This window comes from Sceloporus occidentalis, unplaced genomic scaffold, assembly GCF_023333645.1.
Source record: "Sceloporus occidentalis isolate IW3139 unplaced genomic scaffold, rSceOcc1.0.p SCAF_114, whole genome shotgun sequence".
In the NCBI taxonomy this organism is placed as follows: domain Eukaryota; kingdom Metazoa; phylum Chordata; class Lepidosauria; order Squamata; family Phrynosomatidae; genus Sceloporus; species Sceloporus occidentalis.
Genome location: NW_028317094.1, coordinates 289,857 through 309,529, shown reverse-complemented (window position 1 = coordinate 309,529; position 19,673 = coordinate 289,857). Strand labels below are relative to the sequence as shown.

Here is a 19,673-nt window from a genome sequence, read left to right as displayed (position 1 = left end):
CGCTAGAGAGTCTGTTAAGCAACGGAGTGGACATTAAACCAACAGAATCCCCAGACTTTCCCTAGTCTTTAAGCTGAGGCAAATACACTCGATGTGGTCCATCGTACGGATACGTATCTTGGCCAAAGCAAGATTGTCTTGATGGACCAAAGCGACGTCCCCTTACCTGCTCACTGACAGAGAACCCGGCTGGTAAGGCCCGAGCCCAGGTGGCTGAGCAATCATCACCCAGCCAGGTCTCCGTGAAACAAGCCAGGTCAGCCTCTTGGTCCAGTAGGAGATCATGGACTATGTGCGTTTTATTTTTGACTGACCTGGCATTACACAAGAGCAGGGGAAGGTTCTGTGGTTAATTTGTTATGCTCTCCAGCCCTTTTGGGATAGCAGGGTGAATGGAAGGGGAGAGAGAGATTTGTCAGGCTCCTAACTGCAGCCCCTCTTGCAACACAAAAGGCAGTACTTTGAAAAAGGAACAGCTTTTATTGAAGAAGATACATGCAATAGACATGACTTTTTTGTCAGGAAAGAAAGAAAGTATAAACATATCACTTTTATAACCATATCAATGAATCCCACCCCATTAACCAATAAAGCTAATTAATTGGATAGCCCTTTCCTGCACAGTGTCCTCCCATCTGGGATCCTGGCAGCTTTTCTAAAAGCAATTAAGCTCTCAGGTGCCTTTTCTCAACCAATGCACCTGTGGCCTTGGACCACTGAACTCAGCCACACAACAGTTTTAATTAACATTATGGCTTAACAATGTGTGTGTGTGTGTGTGTGTGTGTATAATAGGAAACCCCATCAATCCCAATCTAATATGATACCATATGAAAATATCATAAGCATAAACCCATAACCACATAATACAATATAAAAATACCAATAACTCTCTATGTTCCCCCTCCTTTTACAGAGACCAGTCTTTTAAACCCAAGCCTCTGTTAGAAGTACGGTCCTGCCCCAAATCATTGACTCCAAAATGGGAGATGTTCCCCCTTCAGTCATCATTCTCACATAGGAACCAAATTTGGGGGTCCTCACCTTCCCTTTCCTGCCAAGAAAATCCAGAAGGAGCCCTTTTCCCAAACCAGCCAACAGTCAAACCCACCAGCCTTCTAGAACCCTATTCAGGCTCCAAGCCAACTGCCAGCCTCTCCCAGAATTCCACACTCTCCCTTCCTCCCAGCGGAGGAGACCGGGAGACGGAGAAATGGGTGCAAACTCCAGGAAAAGAGATCCCCCTCAGCATTTTCCCCTTTTCCCTTCTTCCCATTTCGTGTCACTTTCAGGTCCCTTTGCTTCCACTTCCAGAGGGAGAGCTAAATTCGTTTAATTCTTTTAAATTCTATTTTAATGACTATTTTCAAATGTTTTAATTATATTTTTTTAAAAAATTGTAATTTGAGTTGTGTATCTTTATGGGGGGGGTTAATGGGATAATAATAATAATAATAATAATAATAATAATAAATCTCTTGTCAACAAAACCACAGATCCTTCTGAAAACAATGACTAACAGAGATCCAAAACACACTGAATAAATACTCCAGTTTGGGACTGCTTTCACTGCCCTGGCTCAATGCTAGGGAATTCTGGGAACTGTAGTTTTGTGAGACATTTAGCCTTCTTTGTCACAGAGCTCTGGTCCCACAGTAAACTACAATCCCCAGGACTGTCTATTGATGAACGAAGGCAGTTAAAGTGAACTCTAAGTGGATTATTTCTGCCATGTAATTTGGACCTCTATTAGTCTTTGAACTTCCACAAGGCTTTTGGTTTTGAAGGGAAGAGTCTTATTATTATCATCATCATGACCATGATGATCATCTTCATCATCATTTCAGCACTGCGTTTTGCACCAGACTTCACTGGGATTCAACTTCAAGAAAATGGGGCCAGGATTGCTCTTCCGGGTTTGGTGCGGAGGCGAGAGGAGCGCGCCCGCGGTGTTCCGGGGAACGCTCACTCTGCGCAGTGGTGCTGCGCGAAGAACGGGGCTCCGTGAAACAGCCTGGAACCCCAAAGCAGCTATTACTCCCCAAGAGATAGGGGTCTCGGTGGGTAGCCCGCAGAGGCTCTGGAAGGCATCCAGCCCGGTGGAAGGAGAAGGAGGGGCGAGGAAAGCCAGGGAGCCGAGGAGATAGCTCAGACTGAAGCCTGAGTGTTAAACCCAGTGGCGCGGCAGCAGCCTTTAGGCATTTATCGCCGGCACCAACCTTTTGTTTTTGAAGCGTCAGGCTTTCAAGCCTTCAAAAGCAACTAACAAACTTTTGGGTCCCTAAATAACTGGGACGAAGAAAGGACAAAGGACGCTGTTAACTTACAACCACCCAAGACTAATGACCACAAGTGGGTAGGAATATTTTACTCTTCATTTTCTTGTCAGGGTGAAGTTTGAACTTATCGTCTCTCTACTTGCTGCTCAGACTCCCCTTTATTACTATTGAAGAACTTGAAAGAAAGGAAAAAAAGGGGAATAATATATAGACTGTGTCTAACTAAAAAATGGTATTTTCAAAAGAAGTAGTCTGATAAGTTTTCCCAAACACAGTATTGTTTAATTATAGAAGAAAGCCCTTGTCTTAAACAAACCTCTCTCTTTTTTGCTGTTCCCAAACCTGCTCCAAACCTTGGATTGAACTTAAGAAGCTTGGTTTTTGAAATTGGCCAAAAGTATCAGTTTCTAAATATTGATTGTAGGCAGTGGACACAATTTAACTTCGGATAAGAAACAAGACTGTAACTAAACAAAGTTTCCACTGTCTGAAGGGTTTAACATTGGAAGCACTTGGCAACTTAAAGTTAATTAGCTTAAAATCTTTGAATTTCAAAGACCAAATGGCTACAGCTGCCAGAAAAGGCACAGCTGCATCGCAGTTTCTATCTTCTAATTACTCTCAGAGGAGATACTCAATGGAAAAAGAGCAACCTTCTGTTTTGGAGGAGATTAAGAAACTGAGATTAGATATGGAACAAAATCTCTCAAGGGAGATTAAAAATCTGAGGGCTGATATTAAGAATTCAGATCAGAAATGAAAGAATTCAAACAATCTTTGGAAGCTGTAACAAAAGAAATTGGCCATGTTTGTTCCAGAGTACAAAAGCTGGAGGACAGAACAAATTCCATGGAGGAAATAGTTAAAGATATCAAAACAAACCAAGACAGAGAGAAAGAAAAATTTCTTGATTCTAGAGCCCTGGAAGAGCAAAGACTCAGACAGAACTGCCTGAAAGTAAGAGGGCTGAAGGAAAGCAAAGGAGAAAATTTATATGACATTTTGCTACCCCCCCCCCCCCCCGGCTGAATACATGAATATCTCTCTTCAGGAGCTAAGTTGGAGTACGGATAAAGTATACAGGATTAACTCTAAAATTGCCAGAGACAAAGATTTACCGAGGAACATTGTGATATATTTCCTTTGGCAAAATGTGAAAGAACAACTTCTCCAAATGAGTTACCAAGAAAAATTAATCATAGAAGAGTGTGAACTTAAGATTTACAAGGATGTCCCAAAAGGGATTCTCCAAAAACGTGAGGGATATAAATTCCTGACAAATCATCTAATCAGACATAATATTATATACAGATGGGAAAAACTGGAAGGGATATCGGTTTTTTTTAAAACTGAACTCAACTCTGAAGGCCAAAGAATTTTGGAGGAGACACGGGAAAGAAATAGAAAGGAGTAAAATGACAGATAAAGATGACAGAGAAGGAGGAGCAGCAGAAGAATTAAAAGGTGAGATGAAAGATCCAAAGGATGGAAAAGACAAAGAACAACAAAGGTCTTCAGAGTCAGAGGAAGGAGAAGAGGAGGAAGAGGACGGCTCAGGGATCTCCGAGCTGGATGGAGAAGAAGAAGTAGATATCAGAGAGATAGAACAGACTGATAAAATAGTGCATCTAGATCTCAGCTTAGAGGTCACAAAAGGAAAACCGAGGAGGAAGAGAAAGAAGACTAAGGCTAAATAAATTAACTACTGGAAAAGGAAAATGTTTCAAGGTGGACAAAACATAAGAATCCTTTCATGGAATGTAAATGGCCTGAATAATAAAACCAAAAGGAAGGAAGTTTTTCATTTATTAGGAAAAGAAAAGTTTGAAATCTTATGTTTACAAGAGACTCATATTAGACAAAAGGATGAAAGATTACTGAGAAATAAAAAACTGGGGAAGCACTATATAGCAGCGAATAAACTAAAAAGGAAAGGGGTGGTGATATATGTGACAAATAAATTGAGTGCTAAGCAACTATTTTGTGACAAAGAAGGACATTATGTTGGGATTGAGTTTAATCTGAGTGGAAAAAATATTCTATTGGTGGCAATATATGCACCAAACAATGGAAAGGCGAAATTTTATCAAAAATTAAAGGAGAGTATACAGGAATTTTGTTATAAGGAAATTATAATTTGTGGAGATTGGAATGGAGTTGTGGATCCAAATATGGACAGACTATCATCCAAAGCAATTAAAGTTAATCAAGGTAAATTACCGCTTTCCTGCTTTAAATTTATAAATGACATGTCCTTAATTGAAGTGTGGAGATATAAGTGTGGAGACAAACGCGAGTTTACCTTTTTTTCGAATAGATTTAAAACTTTCTCCAGAATTGATATGTTCTTTGTCTCAAAATCACTAGCCCCAAGAGTGAACAATGTGCAAATCAGGACAAAATCATATTCTGACCACAGCCCGGTTGTGTTGACCATGAGGAAAGAAAACACGGAATTTAGGTGGCAGCTGCAAGATTATTTGATGTCATCCCCAAAAGTTGTAAAAGAAGCTAAAGATTTAATCAACAACTATTTTAAAGAAAACTTAAATAAAGGTACCGACATAAAAATAGTATGGGCCGCAGGTAAAGCGGTACTTAGAGGTTTCTTTATCAAAAAACATCGTGAGATGTTGAGCAAAAAAAGACTAAACATAAAGAAAATTACAGAACAACTAAATAAAAAGGAAGAAGAGCTTAAACAAAATCCAGATAACACCAAGATACTAAGGGAGATAAAACTTTTACAGAAGCAATACAATATGCAAAACGCGCAAGATCTGGTTAATATGATGAAGACTATTAAAATCAAGCAGTTTCAAGAAGCAAATAAACCGGGCAAGTGGTTGGCCCAAAGGCTCTGTAAAAATAAAGAGAAAAAAAACAATCTTTAAGATCAGTGATGAAACTAAATCCTATACAGACACTAAGGACATCATGAAGGCCACATTTGATTACTTCAGCAACTTGTTTAAAAGAATTCCTATATGTAAAGCTGAAGTGGAGGAATATGTGAAAAAAAGCTCACTTCCGGAACTGAACGAAGAACAAAGTGTAGACCTAAATAAAAACATCACTCTAAAGGAGCTAAGGGAGGCTATTCAACGGGCCAAATCCGGTAAAGCACCGGGACCAGACGGCTTTACTGCTAGATTTTATCAAATCTTCGAAACAGAAATAGAACAACATCTGATAGAAGTAATGAACTCGATTAAAGGGGATCCTCTACCGCCAACCTGGGAAGAGGCCAACATTATCTTGATTCCGAAAGAGGGAAGAGACCATCAATATTTAAAAAATTACAGGCCGATATCATTGTTAAATGTGGACTATAAGCTTTTTGCTGATATAATGGCGAATAGATTGAAAAAAGTTCTACAGACAATAATTCAGGAAGATCAATGCGGTTTTCTCCCAAATAGGCAATTGAAAGAAAACTTAAGATATATTATAAATGTAATTGAACACTATGGTTGGCATAACGAAAGAAAACTCGCCTTGATCTTCCTGGATATTGAAAGGCCTTTGACTCCCTTGATTGGTCATCTATTATTATTACACTGAAGCGGATAAAGGCAGGACAAAGATTCATTGATTGGATAAGTTCCATATATTATAAACAAACCGCCAGAGTTATTATCAATGATCAAAGAACTGATGCAATTGTATTATCTAGGGGTACCAGACAGGGCTGCCCTCTGTCTCCGCTACTGTTTATTTTGGTGTTAGAAACCTTATTAAGTAATTTGAGAGATGATCGAGAGATTATAGGGGTTAATTTTAAAGGGGAATGTTTAAAAACAAGGGCGTATGCTGATGACATTGTAGTTACATTGGAGGACCCAATCTCTGGCTGTGATAAATTAATACAACATATAAAAAAAATTGAAAGAATAGCTGGGTTGAAAATCAATTTAGAAAAATCAGCGGCGATCACAAAAAATATGGACAAATATGAGCAGGATAGACTTACCGAAAAATCAGGCTTCAAAATATCTGAAAAAGTGAGATATTTGGGTGTGATTCTTACTAATAAGAATTCAAACCTTATTAAAAACAATTATTTGAGTAAATGGGCAGAAATCAAAAAGGATATGAAAAATTGGCTGACATTGAATCTCTCATTGCTAGGAAGGATATCTGTAGTCAAAATGTTGGTGATTCCTAAGCTAGTATTTCTTTTTCAATGCATCCCCATTATTAAACATGAAAAAATCTTCAAAGATTGGCAGAAACATCTGGCACAATTCGTGTGGGCGGGAAAAAAACCCAGAATTAGAATTAAAATATTATATGATGCTAAGGAAAGAGGTGGCTTTGCCCTCCCTAACCTAAAATTATATTTTGAAGCATGTGCCATAACCTTTCTGAAAGAATGGTTTACTTTAGAAAATAGTAAATTATTGAAATTAGAGAGTACAAACATTAGATTTGGCTGGCATGGCTTTTTGTTTTACGGGAAAACAAAAGCTAATAGAAGTTTTAATGATCATTATATTCGTGCCTCAATACTTAGGGTCTGGAATAAGTATAAAAAACGTATATGTCCTAAACTTCCCTTGTGGCTGTCACCACACGAGGCACTATATTGCTATGATCCAAAGAAAAACCAGACCTGGATTAGATATAAAGACTTATTAAACAAGGATGGATCTATTAAAACTCAAGAAATACTAAAACAGGAAGGTTGGGAAATAGGATGGTTTCTGTATAGGCAACTTACCTGTAGATATAAAGAGGATAAGAAACAGGTTGGCTTCTCTAATTCCAAGAATGGGATGGAAGAAATTATTTGGAAATCTGAGTCTAAAACAATTTCCAAGATTTACAAAAAACTGTTGGAGTGGTTTACGGAAGAGGAAATTGTTAAAGACTCAATGATCAAATGGGCACAAAATTGTGGGAGATCAATAGAATTGTCACAATGGGAGAAGGCATGGACTAAAAGAATGAGTTACTCAATGTCGCAATATGTAAAAGAAAACTATTATAAAATCCTGTACAGATGGCACTTAACACCAGTCAAAATAGCCAATATGTATAAAACGGGAAAGAAGATGTGTTGGAACTGCCAAAAAGAGATCGGGACTTATTATCACTTATGGTGGACTTGTAACAAGGCAAGGAAATTTTGGAAAGAAATACAAGTTGAAATTGACAAAATGTTGGGAGTTAAATTAACATTAAGAGCTGAAACAATGTTGTTAGAAGAAAAAGATGAAACTAGATATGGAAAAATTTTGTTTTATATGTTGGCAGCTGCCAGAGTGATATTTGCTAAACATTGGAAATCTGAGAAAAATTTAGAAATAGAAGAGTGGCAGGAGAAACTATATGAGATGATGGAATTGGATTTGCTGTCACATAAATTACAAGATGAAAATAATGATAAATGGAGAGGATGTTGGGAAAAGGTAATGGAATATCTGCAAAAGACTTGGGGTAATGATGCAAACTGGGCTTCAAATATTGAGGAAATTATCTGACATAAAAATAATGATAAAATTGGCCTTGTTTATCTAGATTTGTAAGGCTGTACGGTAAAGCCGGCAAGAGAATCATTTAAACAAGACCAGAAGACAGGAAAGTTAAGAAGGAAATTGGAGAAGTAAAGAAACAAGAAAGAATGTTCTAAGCTAAAGGGTATACCTTTAAGCTTTTGAGTTGATAATGTTACAACAAACATAGAAGGAAAAACAATAACAATTAGTCTACTGTAACATAAATTAAAGGTGGGAGGAAGGTAATGATATTGTACTGCATTTACAGAAGTGTCACAAGAACTGTTCTGTGTAATAATGATTAAGTTGAATTCTAGAAGTTTGGGGAAGGGAAGTGGAGTAACAATAATAGTAAAGCTTGTTGGTATAAAGTACTGTTAGAATGTAAAAAGAAAGAAATCGGTGGATATTTTGAAGTATGTTATGTTGGCAATAGATGGAAAACTCAATAAAAAGTTATGGGGGAAAAAAAAGAAAAGAAAATGGGGCCAGGATTGCAGTCCTAGGGTTGGTCCCAGCCTTCATCATTCCCAAAGAAGTCAATGGGAGAAGGGCTGGGTGGGACTCATGTCTCTCAATGATTTCAATGGGTCTGCTTCTTTTCTTTTTTATTCTAATACTCTACCTAAAATCATATTGTACACACCATCGCAGAGGAATAAGTATAACAATAAATCAATAATGATAGTAAATGCAACACTGAAGTGCCTATAGATCTATATTCCTGCATTTCCTCGTGGTTTGTTGTTAACTTTCTGAAAGCTTAATAAATTGTTATTATTACATTTTTGAGACTCCATTATAAACATTTTTTTCTGATTTGACTTCTATCCAGTCAGTTCCACCTGTAATGATTGAATCTCATTTCATCTAGAAATAGTATATAATATGTAATATCTTCCCTATGCACAAGTTGAGAGGTTCAAGTATCAAAGAGAAGCTCTTCAATGGGTCTATTTTAAGTCTGGCTAAAAAAAATAATAATCAAACCAGGAGTAGTTTTTTGTGGGTTTTTTGGGCTATGTGGCCATGTTCTAGAAGAGTTTATTCCTGACGTTTCGCTGGTATCTGTGGCTGCCATCTTCAGAGAAGGCTGACCTAGAAGAGAGTGGGTATATATATATATACTGTGTGATCCTGGGTAAGGAGAAGTGATTCCCATGTTAATCTGTGTATTGTTCTGTTGTTGATGGCCTGGCCTCAGGGTTGGGGGATATTACCATCATAGTTTTCAGCTCTTCAGGTTCCAGGAAGGGGTGCAGTTAGCGTATCAGCTGAAGCTAATAACAGACATTCCTGGCCATCGTATCTATCTGAGCCAGTGTCTGGAGCGATGGATCCAGGAGCACTCCCAAACTGCAAACACAGTCCTTTAGGGGAAGTGTGACCCCGTCCACAGATGGATCACAGGTGACAAACCTCCATATCTGGATTAGGATCTCCAACAACGAGCAGCTCCATCTCATCTGGATTCAGCTTCATTCTGTTTTTCCTCATCCAGTCCATTACTTTCTCAAGACATTCATTCAGTGGGGAGATGCCTTCCTTAGTTGAAACTGAGGTCTGGGGCATGAAGAGGTATAGTTGGGTGTCATCAGTGTACTCCATGCCTCCAGATGATCTCTTCCAGCAGTTTCATGTTTATGTTAAACAGCATTTGGGACAGGATGGCACCCTGGAGAACACCAGATTTAATCTCCCTCTTAGAGGACCAACTGTCCCCAAGCATCACCATCTGGAATCTACTCAAGAGATAGGACCAGAACCACTGCAATGCAGTGCCCCTGATCCCCAATTCCCTCAGGTGTTTCAGAAGGATACCATGATTGATGGTACTGAAAGCCACTGAGAGGTCCAAAAACACCAGCAGTCACACTTCCTCGTCAGTACTCAAGCGGAGATCATCTACTAAGGTGACCATAGCAGTCTCGACTCTGTATCCGGTCCTGAAGCCAGTTTGAAATGGGTCTAGACACTTTGTTTCATCCAAGACTGCTTGGAGTTGAAGAGCTCAATCACCTTGTTTAGAAATGAAAGATGGGAGACCGGTCTGTAATTGTTCATGTCCAAGGGATCTAGGGAGGGCTTTTTCAGAAGTGGCTGTGCCTCTGCTTCATTTGAGCAAGATGAAAAATAGCCCTCCGTAAGGGCCTGAACAGACAGGCCAAAATAAAGCTGTGTGATGCTCTGTATTTGGCACAAAAACCTCCCCCAAAAGAGGCATCAGAAGGGAGGGTCTCTCCGCTGCCCCACTTTGCAGGAGGAAGGGGGCTCCTCAAAGCCCTTTTTACCTTTGGATCCCCCTCCCGTCCATGGCCATACCTCTCTCCAAGGGTCCCCCTGCACCCTTTCCTGGAAGTAAAGGACCGAGAAACTGTTGTACATTCACTGGTAACTTCACAACTTGATTTCTGTAATGCGCTCTACATGGGGCTACCCTTGTGCCTAGTCCGGAAACTTCAACTAGTGCAAAATATGGCAGCCAGGCTGGTCGCCGGAAAAACTAGGAGTGACCAAATAACACCCATCCTAAAATCTCTACACTGGCTGCCTATTCGTTTCCAAGCACAGTACAAGGTGTTGGTTATAACCTTTAAAGCCCTGCATGGCTTGGGTCCAACCTATTTGAGGGATCACCTGCTCCCACATAATCCACCCCGCACCCTCAGGTCCTCTGGGAGAAATCTATTGCAGCCTTTAAAAACCAGGGCCTTCTCTGCAATTGCTCCCAAACTATGGAACGGCCTGCCAGACGAGATCCGTCAAATTGCCAGCTTAGACAACTTTAAAGAAGCTGTCAAGACGGATCTCTTCCGGCAGGCCTCTCCTGAATAAAAGTGCCGGCCACAGAATGACTTCCCCCCGCATCATGTATCAGCCCACCGCTCTGTCCTCGTTGTATTTTTTATTGTGTTTTTAATAGATATGTTAATTGTAACATGTTTAATCCTGTTTTAATGGGGGGAATTTGGGACATAATTTTGTAAATGTGGATTTTAATGTGTTGTGAGCCGCTTTGATTGTCTCGTCACAGAAAAGCGGGATACAAATAAAAGTTTTATTTATTTATTTATTTATTATTTATACTTAGGGTTGCCATAAACCGGCGGCCCCCGTGCCATTCACGGTTTCGGGGGGCCCCTCCCGGTCACGGTCCGGTTTGGGCCCCTACCCGTGCCTTGTTCCCGGTTTGGGGGTCCGCTGCGGCCATTGCCGCTGCCGCTAATGCAGCTGCTGCGGCGCCGACCCTCCTCCTCCTCCGGCTCCGCTTTCCTCCTCTTCCTCGGCGGGCGGCAGAAGCGCCGCCGCCACCACGCCCCCACTGGGAGGGCTTGCGCGCCGCCCAGGCCTCAGCAGGGGCAGGGGCAGGGGCAGGGTGCGCGCCTTCCCCACTTCCCTCCCCGCGCGCGCGCGCCTGCCTCACTTCCCTCCCCCCCGCGCGCGCCTGCCCTGGTTCCCCCTCTTCCTAGACGGGCCGGCGGCAGAAGCGCCGCTGCCACTGCGCCCCCACTGGGAGGGCTTGCCTGCTGCCCAGGCCTCAGTAGGGGCCAGTGGCAGCGCGCGCGCCTTCCCCATTCCGTCCACGCGCGTGCGTGTGCGTGCCTGCCCCACTTCCCTTCCTCCCGCGCCAGCCATCCTAAGGAGGAGGAGGGGGGAGAGGAGGAGGTGGAGGAGGAGGAGGAGGAAGGAGCCGGAGGAAGGGTGCCTGAAGGCCAGGGCAGAATTGGGCCACAGAAGGAAGAGGAGGAGGAGGAGGAGGAAGAGGAAAGCTGAGTCAGTGGCCATTAGGTCTGCCTTGGTATTTTGGGGGTTTTTAAATTATTTTTTAAAATATAAAATACTTATTTTATTTTATTTCATTAATTTTTATTATTGCTTGTTTTTATTTTATTTTATTAATTTTTATTATTGCTTGTTTTTATTTTATTTAATTTTTTATTATTGTTTTATTTTATTTCATTAATTTTTATTATTGCTTGTTTTTATTTTATTTCATTAATTTTTATTATTGCTTGTTTTTATTTTATTTCATTAATTTTTATTATTGCTTGTTTTTGTTTTATTTTATTAATTTTTATTATTGCTTGTTTTTTATTTTATTACATTAATTTTTATTATCAAATATATACACCCCTGCCTTGTTTTTTTATTATTTTTTATTATTAAATATATGCAAGTGCATTTTCTGTGTATTTATGTCGCTTTGAATGCTAACAAGTCTGCCTTTCTTGGCCAATTATAGTGGTGATGATGATGATGATGGTGGTGATATTGATATCAACAAGCCTCTGAGGCACGGCCAATGTAACTTGCTGTGATTTTTACAAACTCATGCGCAGTGAAGAAAAACCACAGTCCCTTGCCCAAGTACACACTTCTGAGAAGTAAAGTTGAACCCGAGGGCAAATACATTTCTGCCATCTGTCTAGGAATAATGCCAAAATGTTCTCCATTTTGATCATGCCTAAAAACATGCATTTATAATAACATTAAAAAAAAAAACCTCAATTTTTTGCGCATCCTCCATTTTTATAAAAATGTGTCCTACATTTGAAAATGTTGCCCTACATTTGTCCTACATTTGTCCCGGTTTAGAGGTCCTCACTTATGGCAACCCTATTTATACTCCCCCAGTACCTGGGCCCAAATGAATCCCCCAAGGAGGGGCTGGGAAGGAAAGAAGAACAGGAGGCCTGGCAGGCCCCTTGCTTTTCTTTGGGGGAAGAAGAGGGGCTTCCTTCCTTCTTACAACACCTGAAGACCCTCCAGCCATTTGGACGAGAGCTATCCCCACTTCACTCCCTCCCTGTGAACAGACTGTGAGGGCAGTAATGGCTTCAGGGGCTCAGACTGTGCATGCATAGATGCCCCAAAGGCCCCTCCTCAGCATGCACAGGGATCAAAAGGCCCTTGCCGCTGCTGCTGCTTTTTCCACTGTCGGCCTTTGGAAGAAGGGAAGGAGTACGCCCTTCCTTCCTTCCTTCCTTCCTTCCTTCCTTCCAGAATGGAGCCCATGCTGCAGAGCTGGACTAAGGAGGGAAAGGCTGGGAAGGCTCTGCTTTGTACATATAGCTCTCTCTCTCTCTCTCTCTCTCTCTCTCTCTCTCTGTATAAATGTGTGTGTTTGCCTCTGTTTTTGTGGCTAGAAAAGGATCTAAGGCCTGAGGAAAGAAGAAAGTATCAAATTTGTGCAAATGCAGAACTTCTGTGCATCAATGAGTACAGTGTGTTGAAACAACAAAGAACTTTATTAAGAACATATAGTCAGAAATTCAGTATTTAAGTCAGAACTGCCCACCTCAAGCCAAAGAATACATTTAAACCCCAAAACCTAAAACTCCACCCTCTTCCAAACCTAGCCCCCACCTCCAATACGCACAGTCTATGCCCCACAGGTGACAAGGCCCCTTTTGCCATTCCCAGAGACTAGCCCTTTCTGTTAATATTGGCCTCTAACTTTCATCAACCAACATCCCACAAATTCCAAGAGATATCATTGCCATAACTATACTAGCCAGCTGCAACAAATCCCATTCCTCTATTCAGCTAACCTATACCACGATCAAAAATCCCCAGTCAATTTTATAAACTAAAGCAATGATATATACTAATAGCAATTAAAACCTAAACCTAATAAAATACAACTTTAAAGTATAAACAGACATACAGACAGACACACTTAACATCACAATTCTTGACAAAAATAATGTTAGTTCACTTCTGGGATTTGTGTGGCTTCTCTCCTGTGTGGCCTCTCCGATGCATCACTAGGACTGACTTCCAAGAAAAACATTTGCCACAATGCTGGCATTTGTATGGCTTCTCTCCTGAGTGGACTCTCTGATGCATCACTAGGACTGACTTCCGAGAGAAACATTTCCCACAATGCTGGCATTTGTATGGCTTCTCTCCTGTGTGGACTCTCTGATGTGTCACTAGGTCTGACTTCTGAGAGAAACATTTCCCACAATGCTGGCATTTGTATGGCTTCTCTCCTGTGTGGATTCTCTGATGTGTCACTAGGACTGACTTCCAAGAAAAACATTTCCCACAATGCTGGCATTTGTATGGCTTCTCTCCTGTGTGGCCTCTCCGATGCATCACTAGGACTGACTTCTGAGAGAAACATTTCCCACAATGCTGGCATTTGTATGGCTTCTCTCCTGTGTGGACTCTCTGATGTTTCACTAGGGGTGACTTCGAAGAAAAACATTTCTCACAACGCTGGCATTTGTATGGCTTCTCTCCTGTGTGGACTCTCTGATGTGTCACTAGGGGTGACTTCGAAGAAAACCATTTCCCACAATGCTGGCATTTGTATGGCTTCTCTCCTGTGTGGACTCTCTGATGTTTCACTAAGTCTGACTTCTGAGAGAAACATTTCCCACAATGCTGGCATTTGTATGGCTTCTCTCCTGAGTGGACTCTCTGATGTGTCACTAGGTGTGACTGCCGAGAAAAACATTTCCCACAATGCTGGCATTTGTATGGCTTCTCTCCTGTGTGGACTCTCCGATGCATCACTAGGACTGACTTCTGAGAGAAACATTTCCCACAATGCTGGCATTTGTATGGCTTCTCTCCTGTGTGGACTCTCTGATGTTTCACTAGGGGTGACTTCGAAGAAAAACATTTCTCACAACGCTGGCATTTGTATGGCTTCTCTCCTGTGTGGACTCTCTGATGTGTCACTAGGGGTGACTTCGAAGAAAACCATTTCCCACAATGCTGGCATTTGTATGGCTTCTCTCCTGTGTGGACTCTCTGATGTTTCACTAGGTCTGACTTCTGAGAGAAACATTTCCCACAATGCTGGCATTTGTATGGCTTCTCTCCTGTGTGGAATCTCCGATGCATGACTAGGACTGACTTGTAAGCAAATTTTTTCCCACAATGCTGGCATTTATATGACTTCTTTGTTGTGTGGATTCGCTCACGACTGACAAGTTCTTCTGTAAAGGAGAACAATGACAGAGAAGACTGAATCTCAGCGTTAAGAGAGGAAGGTGTTACCCCAAGATTTAGCCCTACGTTCACCCCTCCCTATTTCAGGTTAAATTAATAAAGTTGGTGTGAGTGACCCGACATGGCCCTGTTCTGGATGCCCCCAAATCCATATAACGATTGTATCCTTACTTATAGGAGCTTGCAAAGAAGAGATTGTAGGGAAACTGCCATAAGGAAATCAGTCGAAGCAGAAAATCAGGCAGTTAAAAAATTCTATTAAATATATGTTAAAACATTTTGATTGAAAAGTGGCATCGTATCTTGTGAGACGGCCATAGAGTCCTGATCCAGACCCTAAGGCATGATGCAAGTTAACTGCAGAGGATGCCTCATGCTGTGTGACACCTGGAGATGACTCACAACCAATACAGTATACAGCTCACATGCGGATTGATGTGGGTTGGAGTTGGGTGTGAAGAGATTATGAAGTTGATGGAAGTTGGTGAGGAGAGCTGGTACATATTTGTTTTCTATTCCAACTCAAGATAAACAACCTCCAAGGACTTGGAGGAAATCAACTGTGTCTATGAGTTCTTTTTAAGTGTGGCAAATAGTCAGTGCATTGCCAATACCTATATCTGGAGATTTTCTTCTGTTCTCTGCTATGTTATTGTTGATCTCTGGGAGTGTCGTCTTCAGATTGTGCTATACATTGGCTTGTGAATGGGACCCAAATTCAGAGCCAAGAAGTACCTGAGAGCCAGTGTGATGATCCTTTTTGGCTGAAGAATTTCCACCAAGGACCCACTGCATTTAATTCAGTTTCAGACAATTCTTTCCCCACCCAGGAAACATTCTAAAGCAATTTAAACCTTTTCGAATGTTTCGTTTCTGCCCCCAAGCAATGATTTCAGTATAAATATCAGCCCCAACTGACTAGTCTTCAGCATCAGTCCAGTTGCAGAGAGACACTCCATTGGTTTACATTGCTAAACACCTCACTATACTCGCCAGCCTCACTTGTCATGGGAGTTACTGACTTCTCTTTCCATTCTGGACCCTCAGCAATTGCAATCAAGTTCCATCTAGGTAATGTATTACCATTAGCAAAGCCTTGCACTATTCACCACGACCACCTTTGTTACCTAGTTCTTGTGTATGTTCATGAACACTTAGATGTATGTGTGTGTGTGTTTTGCTTTCCCCTTAAATGAAACACAGAAACCTATTTGAAATGCCTTTGGAGTCTGTGTGCTTTGGGGCCTGATATAGTTGGGATGAATCCTGAGATCACTGTTGCCTCAATCTCTCCTTTGAGCTAAGCATGAAATTCCCCTAAAAGCATAGCACTTGCGGGTGTCCTCTCCAGACTCCAGCATTTCAGGTAACAAAGCACTTCTGGAATCAACCATGGAGCTAAGCAAGCTCAGGTTGGAAAAGAAACATCAGAGAAAAAGGAATTTTTTTCTGTCCCTCTTTCCTCTCTTCATAGACATTGCTCATAATTGCTAAATATGTTAGAAAACAAGGGCCTGAACCAGTTCTCACCAGTTCAGGTCTTAAAATCTGTCGAGTTGGTGGCTGCTTCCCAATCCCCAAGGTCCCTCTCCTGGCCCTTCCTAGAGATCCCTTCCTGTCTGCACAGAGCTAGGAGATCCTGGCTTTGCTCCTGCCTTCCCCTCCTGGCTCCCAGAGGCCTGATCCCCTTCCTTTTCTCTCTCTGCTCTCCAGCCTTCACTCTTGGTCATCTGCACTGCTTCAGCATTTCACCTTCACCATCTCTTTCCTGCTTTTCTGTTTTTTACATTCCCTCCATCTCTCTATCACAGACACACACCCACAGAGTGTGATGCACAAAAGGGACACTTTGAGACTCATTTCTTGAGAAAGGCAGGACAATCAATTTACAAATAATGCATTAGGAAAAGCAGAATAAAGGGGCTGGGACCTGGATTCCAATTTTGGTGAGGTTCAAGGAGAGCCTTAAAACAGCTTTAAGACAACTCCAAGACAGGGATGGACTACTGTTGGGGATTGGGGAGAGTCACATTGGCCGCCACGGGATCTTGAGGCAACCCCACATTGTGTTGCCTAAAAATACGGCATAATATTTTGCCCCTCAATATCTCACAGCATCCCTTTGGGGAAGTGGAGGCCATTTGGCACTGCTGGGACCTCTCTGGGCCATTGCAGGGCCAAGGGAGGCCTTTTTCCCACAAAGCCTCTCCAGAGCCTGGAAAAGTGGAAACAAAAGCCAGGAAACTTGTTCAGGAATGGGCTGAGGACCATTTAGGGGCAAAAAGCATTAATATCCATGGCTCCTTCCCACAAAATTCCAGAATTGGCAGTTTACGATTGGATATTTAGAATCCTTACAAAGTGGAGAACAATAGTGCCTCACTAAAACTAAAAATTCCAAGATTCCACAGGAATATGTTTTGACAATTAAATAATGTGTGAAAGGGAACTAGGAATGGTAGTAGAGCACAAGTTGAACATGTGTCAACAGTGTGATGCAGCAGCTGAAAAGGCCAATGTGATCCTAGGCAGTATCAATAGGAGTACAGTGTCAAGATCAAGGAAAATAATAATGCCACTCTATTCTGTTTTGGTAGGGCTCACTTGCAATAATCCTGTGTCCAGTTCTGGGCACCACAAGTCAAACAAATGCTGAGAAGCTGGAGCATGTCCAGAGAAGGAAAACCAAAATGTTGAATGGTCTGAAAACCATGCTCTCCGAGGAACGACTTAGGGAGCTGGGTATGTTTAGCTTAGAGAAGAGAAGGTTAAGAGGGGACATGACAGCCCTATTGAAATGTTTGTAGAGATGTCATATTCAAGATGGAGCAGGCTTGCTTTCTGCTACTCCAGAAAAAGACCATGGAACAATGGATGCAAGCCACAGGGACAAGAGATTCCACTTAAACTTTAGGAGGATCTTCCTGACAGTAAGAGCTCTTCAGCAGTGGAATATAGGCCCAGTACTGACCATGGAAAAGGGGTGGTCTGCAGCTGCCCCTTTCCATGGAGGATTTGAGCCAGGGCAGCGATACTGGCAGCCAAGGGGCCCCAATCCACCACAATTCCAGGCCATGGAGAAGCGGCAAAATGCTGCTTCCCTGTGGCCTGGAAATGGATGTCCTTGGGGTTTCATGCCCCTGGACACCATGGGAGCCAGAGCTATGGCAGAAAGGGGCCTCTCTCCCTGCCATCATTCTCGCAGCCGTTTGGTGGCTGTGAGAACGAGGTGCGTGCCCAGAAGGAGCTCTTTCAGGTTTAGACATGGTGCGTGCGTGACATCATAATAGCAGTGCCCATGTACACAGGGCGCTGGCATTATGGCGCTGCTGGTATGTATTAAGGTTAGGGAGCATGTACATGATGCGCTCTTCCCAACCCTAATACCGGTGCTGGTACGCCGCTTGTTGACGGTCTGTACTGCGCCATATTCCCTCAGAGTTTAGTGCTCTTTCTTTGCAGGTTTTTAGACAGAGACGGGATGGCCATCTCTCGGAGATGCTTTGAATGCCTATTCCTGCATGGCAGAGGATTGACCCGGATGGTCCTTGCAGTCTGTTTCAACTCTTTGATTCAATAATTCTAAAGTGGAATTATAGCGTTCTGACATTGAATTATGAAAGGGCCCTCAGTCTCCACAGGAAGGGCAATGGATTCAGCTTCCTTACCCACAGAGGCCACATTTTCATAATTCTCCATCATCACAGAACTGTACATAAGTTTCTGCTTCTTTGTCAACAGTTTCCATTCCTCCTCGGTGAAATATATCGCCACATCCGCAAAGGTCACCTGCAATAGAAAATAGCCCTCATCCAGAGAATGACCAATAAAAGGGGGGGGGGGGAGCACATGGTGCATTGCAAATATTATTTCAACACTTCAGAATTCAGTCCAGCAAATAAACTTTAAAGTCTGCAAGCAAACAAAAAGCTAAAGCCTCTGAGATCCAGATTGTCTTGAACCCTTTCAATATAATATACTGTACAATATAATAAAGAATATAATTTAGGCCATTTCTGGGATATTATTGATTGATTAAGATACTGACTATCCAGACATGTATAGTACATTTAGTCACCAATAAATTATAGTGCATTTAGCAATATCTCACCTAATTTCAGAGGCAAATTTCATTTTTAAAAAACAGTTCTGGGGAGTACTCTGGCCTTGAGGGCCACTGGGCCCACCCTCAATTTAGCTCCAGATATATTCTTCCATATCCCTCAGCATTTCACAGATGGGGAAAGAAAGACACATCTGGATAAGCAACACCAAAAGGGGGTCAAGATGGCCAAAGTTGTTAATGATGAAGATCACAAAAGTGAGGAAGGGTACAGCCGTTTGATTTGGCCCCCAACTCCTGGCAAGGGCAAGACCCTGCCCCTTCTCTCCTCCCTTCTCCTCTTTAGAGTTGTTGAGCTGCACACATCTTTTGAACTTGGAACACATTTTGCAGCAACTGAACTGAAGGGACAAAGTGAGAGGAGGCGAGAGAACTAGGACATTTTCAAAGCCCCTGAAAAAATGAGGTGACAGAGGATTAACCAGGACTCTCTCTGCCACACTGGGACAGTATGTTCTCCGCTTGCTTTCATGAGGTGGCCCAGTTGGGACACAAATGAAACTAATAGTCAGAAAATTCTTCTCTATGCTATAATAGCAGCAAGGTCAGTGTTTGCAAAACAATGGAAAAAAGAAGAATGTCCTACAATTGAAGAATGGGGATTGAAAATGTTAAGATTTTTTCGAAATGAATAAATTGACTTACTTTGTAAATAATAAATCATTAGATAATTTCTACAAAGAGTGGAATGTTTGGAAGGAATATATTAAGGAATGGAATGTTTGGGATGAGTATTGTAGAATATGCCAAAGAGTTGAAATAATATTGGAAAATATGAAATATAGAACATATGAAGGTAAATAT

General features: G+C 41.8%; 1 protein-coding gene and 1 pseudogene across 1 annotated transcript in view; both read right to left on the bottom strand.

The window, feature by feature from the left end:
- LOC149282427 (uncharacterized) overlaps positions 1-19,673 on the bottom strand; it is a 179,170-nt pseudogene that overhangs the window by 101,292 nt on the left and 58,205 nt on the right.
- Positions 12,936-19,673, bottom strand: part of LOC149282429 (uncharacterized) — a 31,757-nt gene continuing 25,019 nt past the window's right edge. Inside the window, exons 5-6 of the mRNA XM_089498140.1 lie at positions 13,644-14,602; positions 12,936-12,942 (exon numbers count right to left, since the gene is read on the bottom strand). Of these exons, the coding sequence (XP_089354266.1) occupies positions 12,936-12,942; positions 13,644-14,602 (966 nt within the window). The remainder of the gene's footprint in view (positions 12,943-13,643; positions 14,603-19,673) is intronic.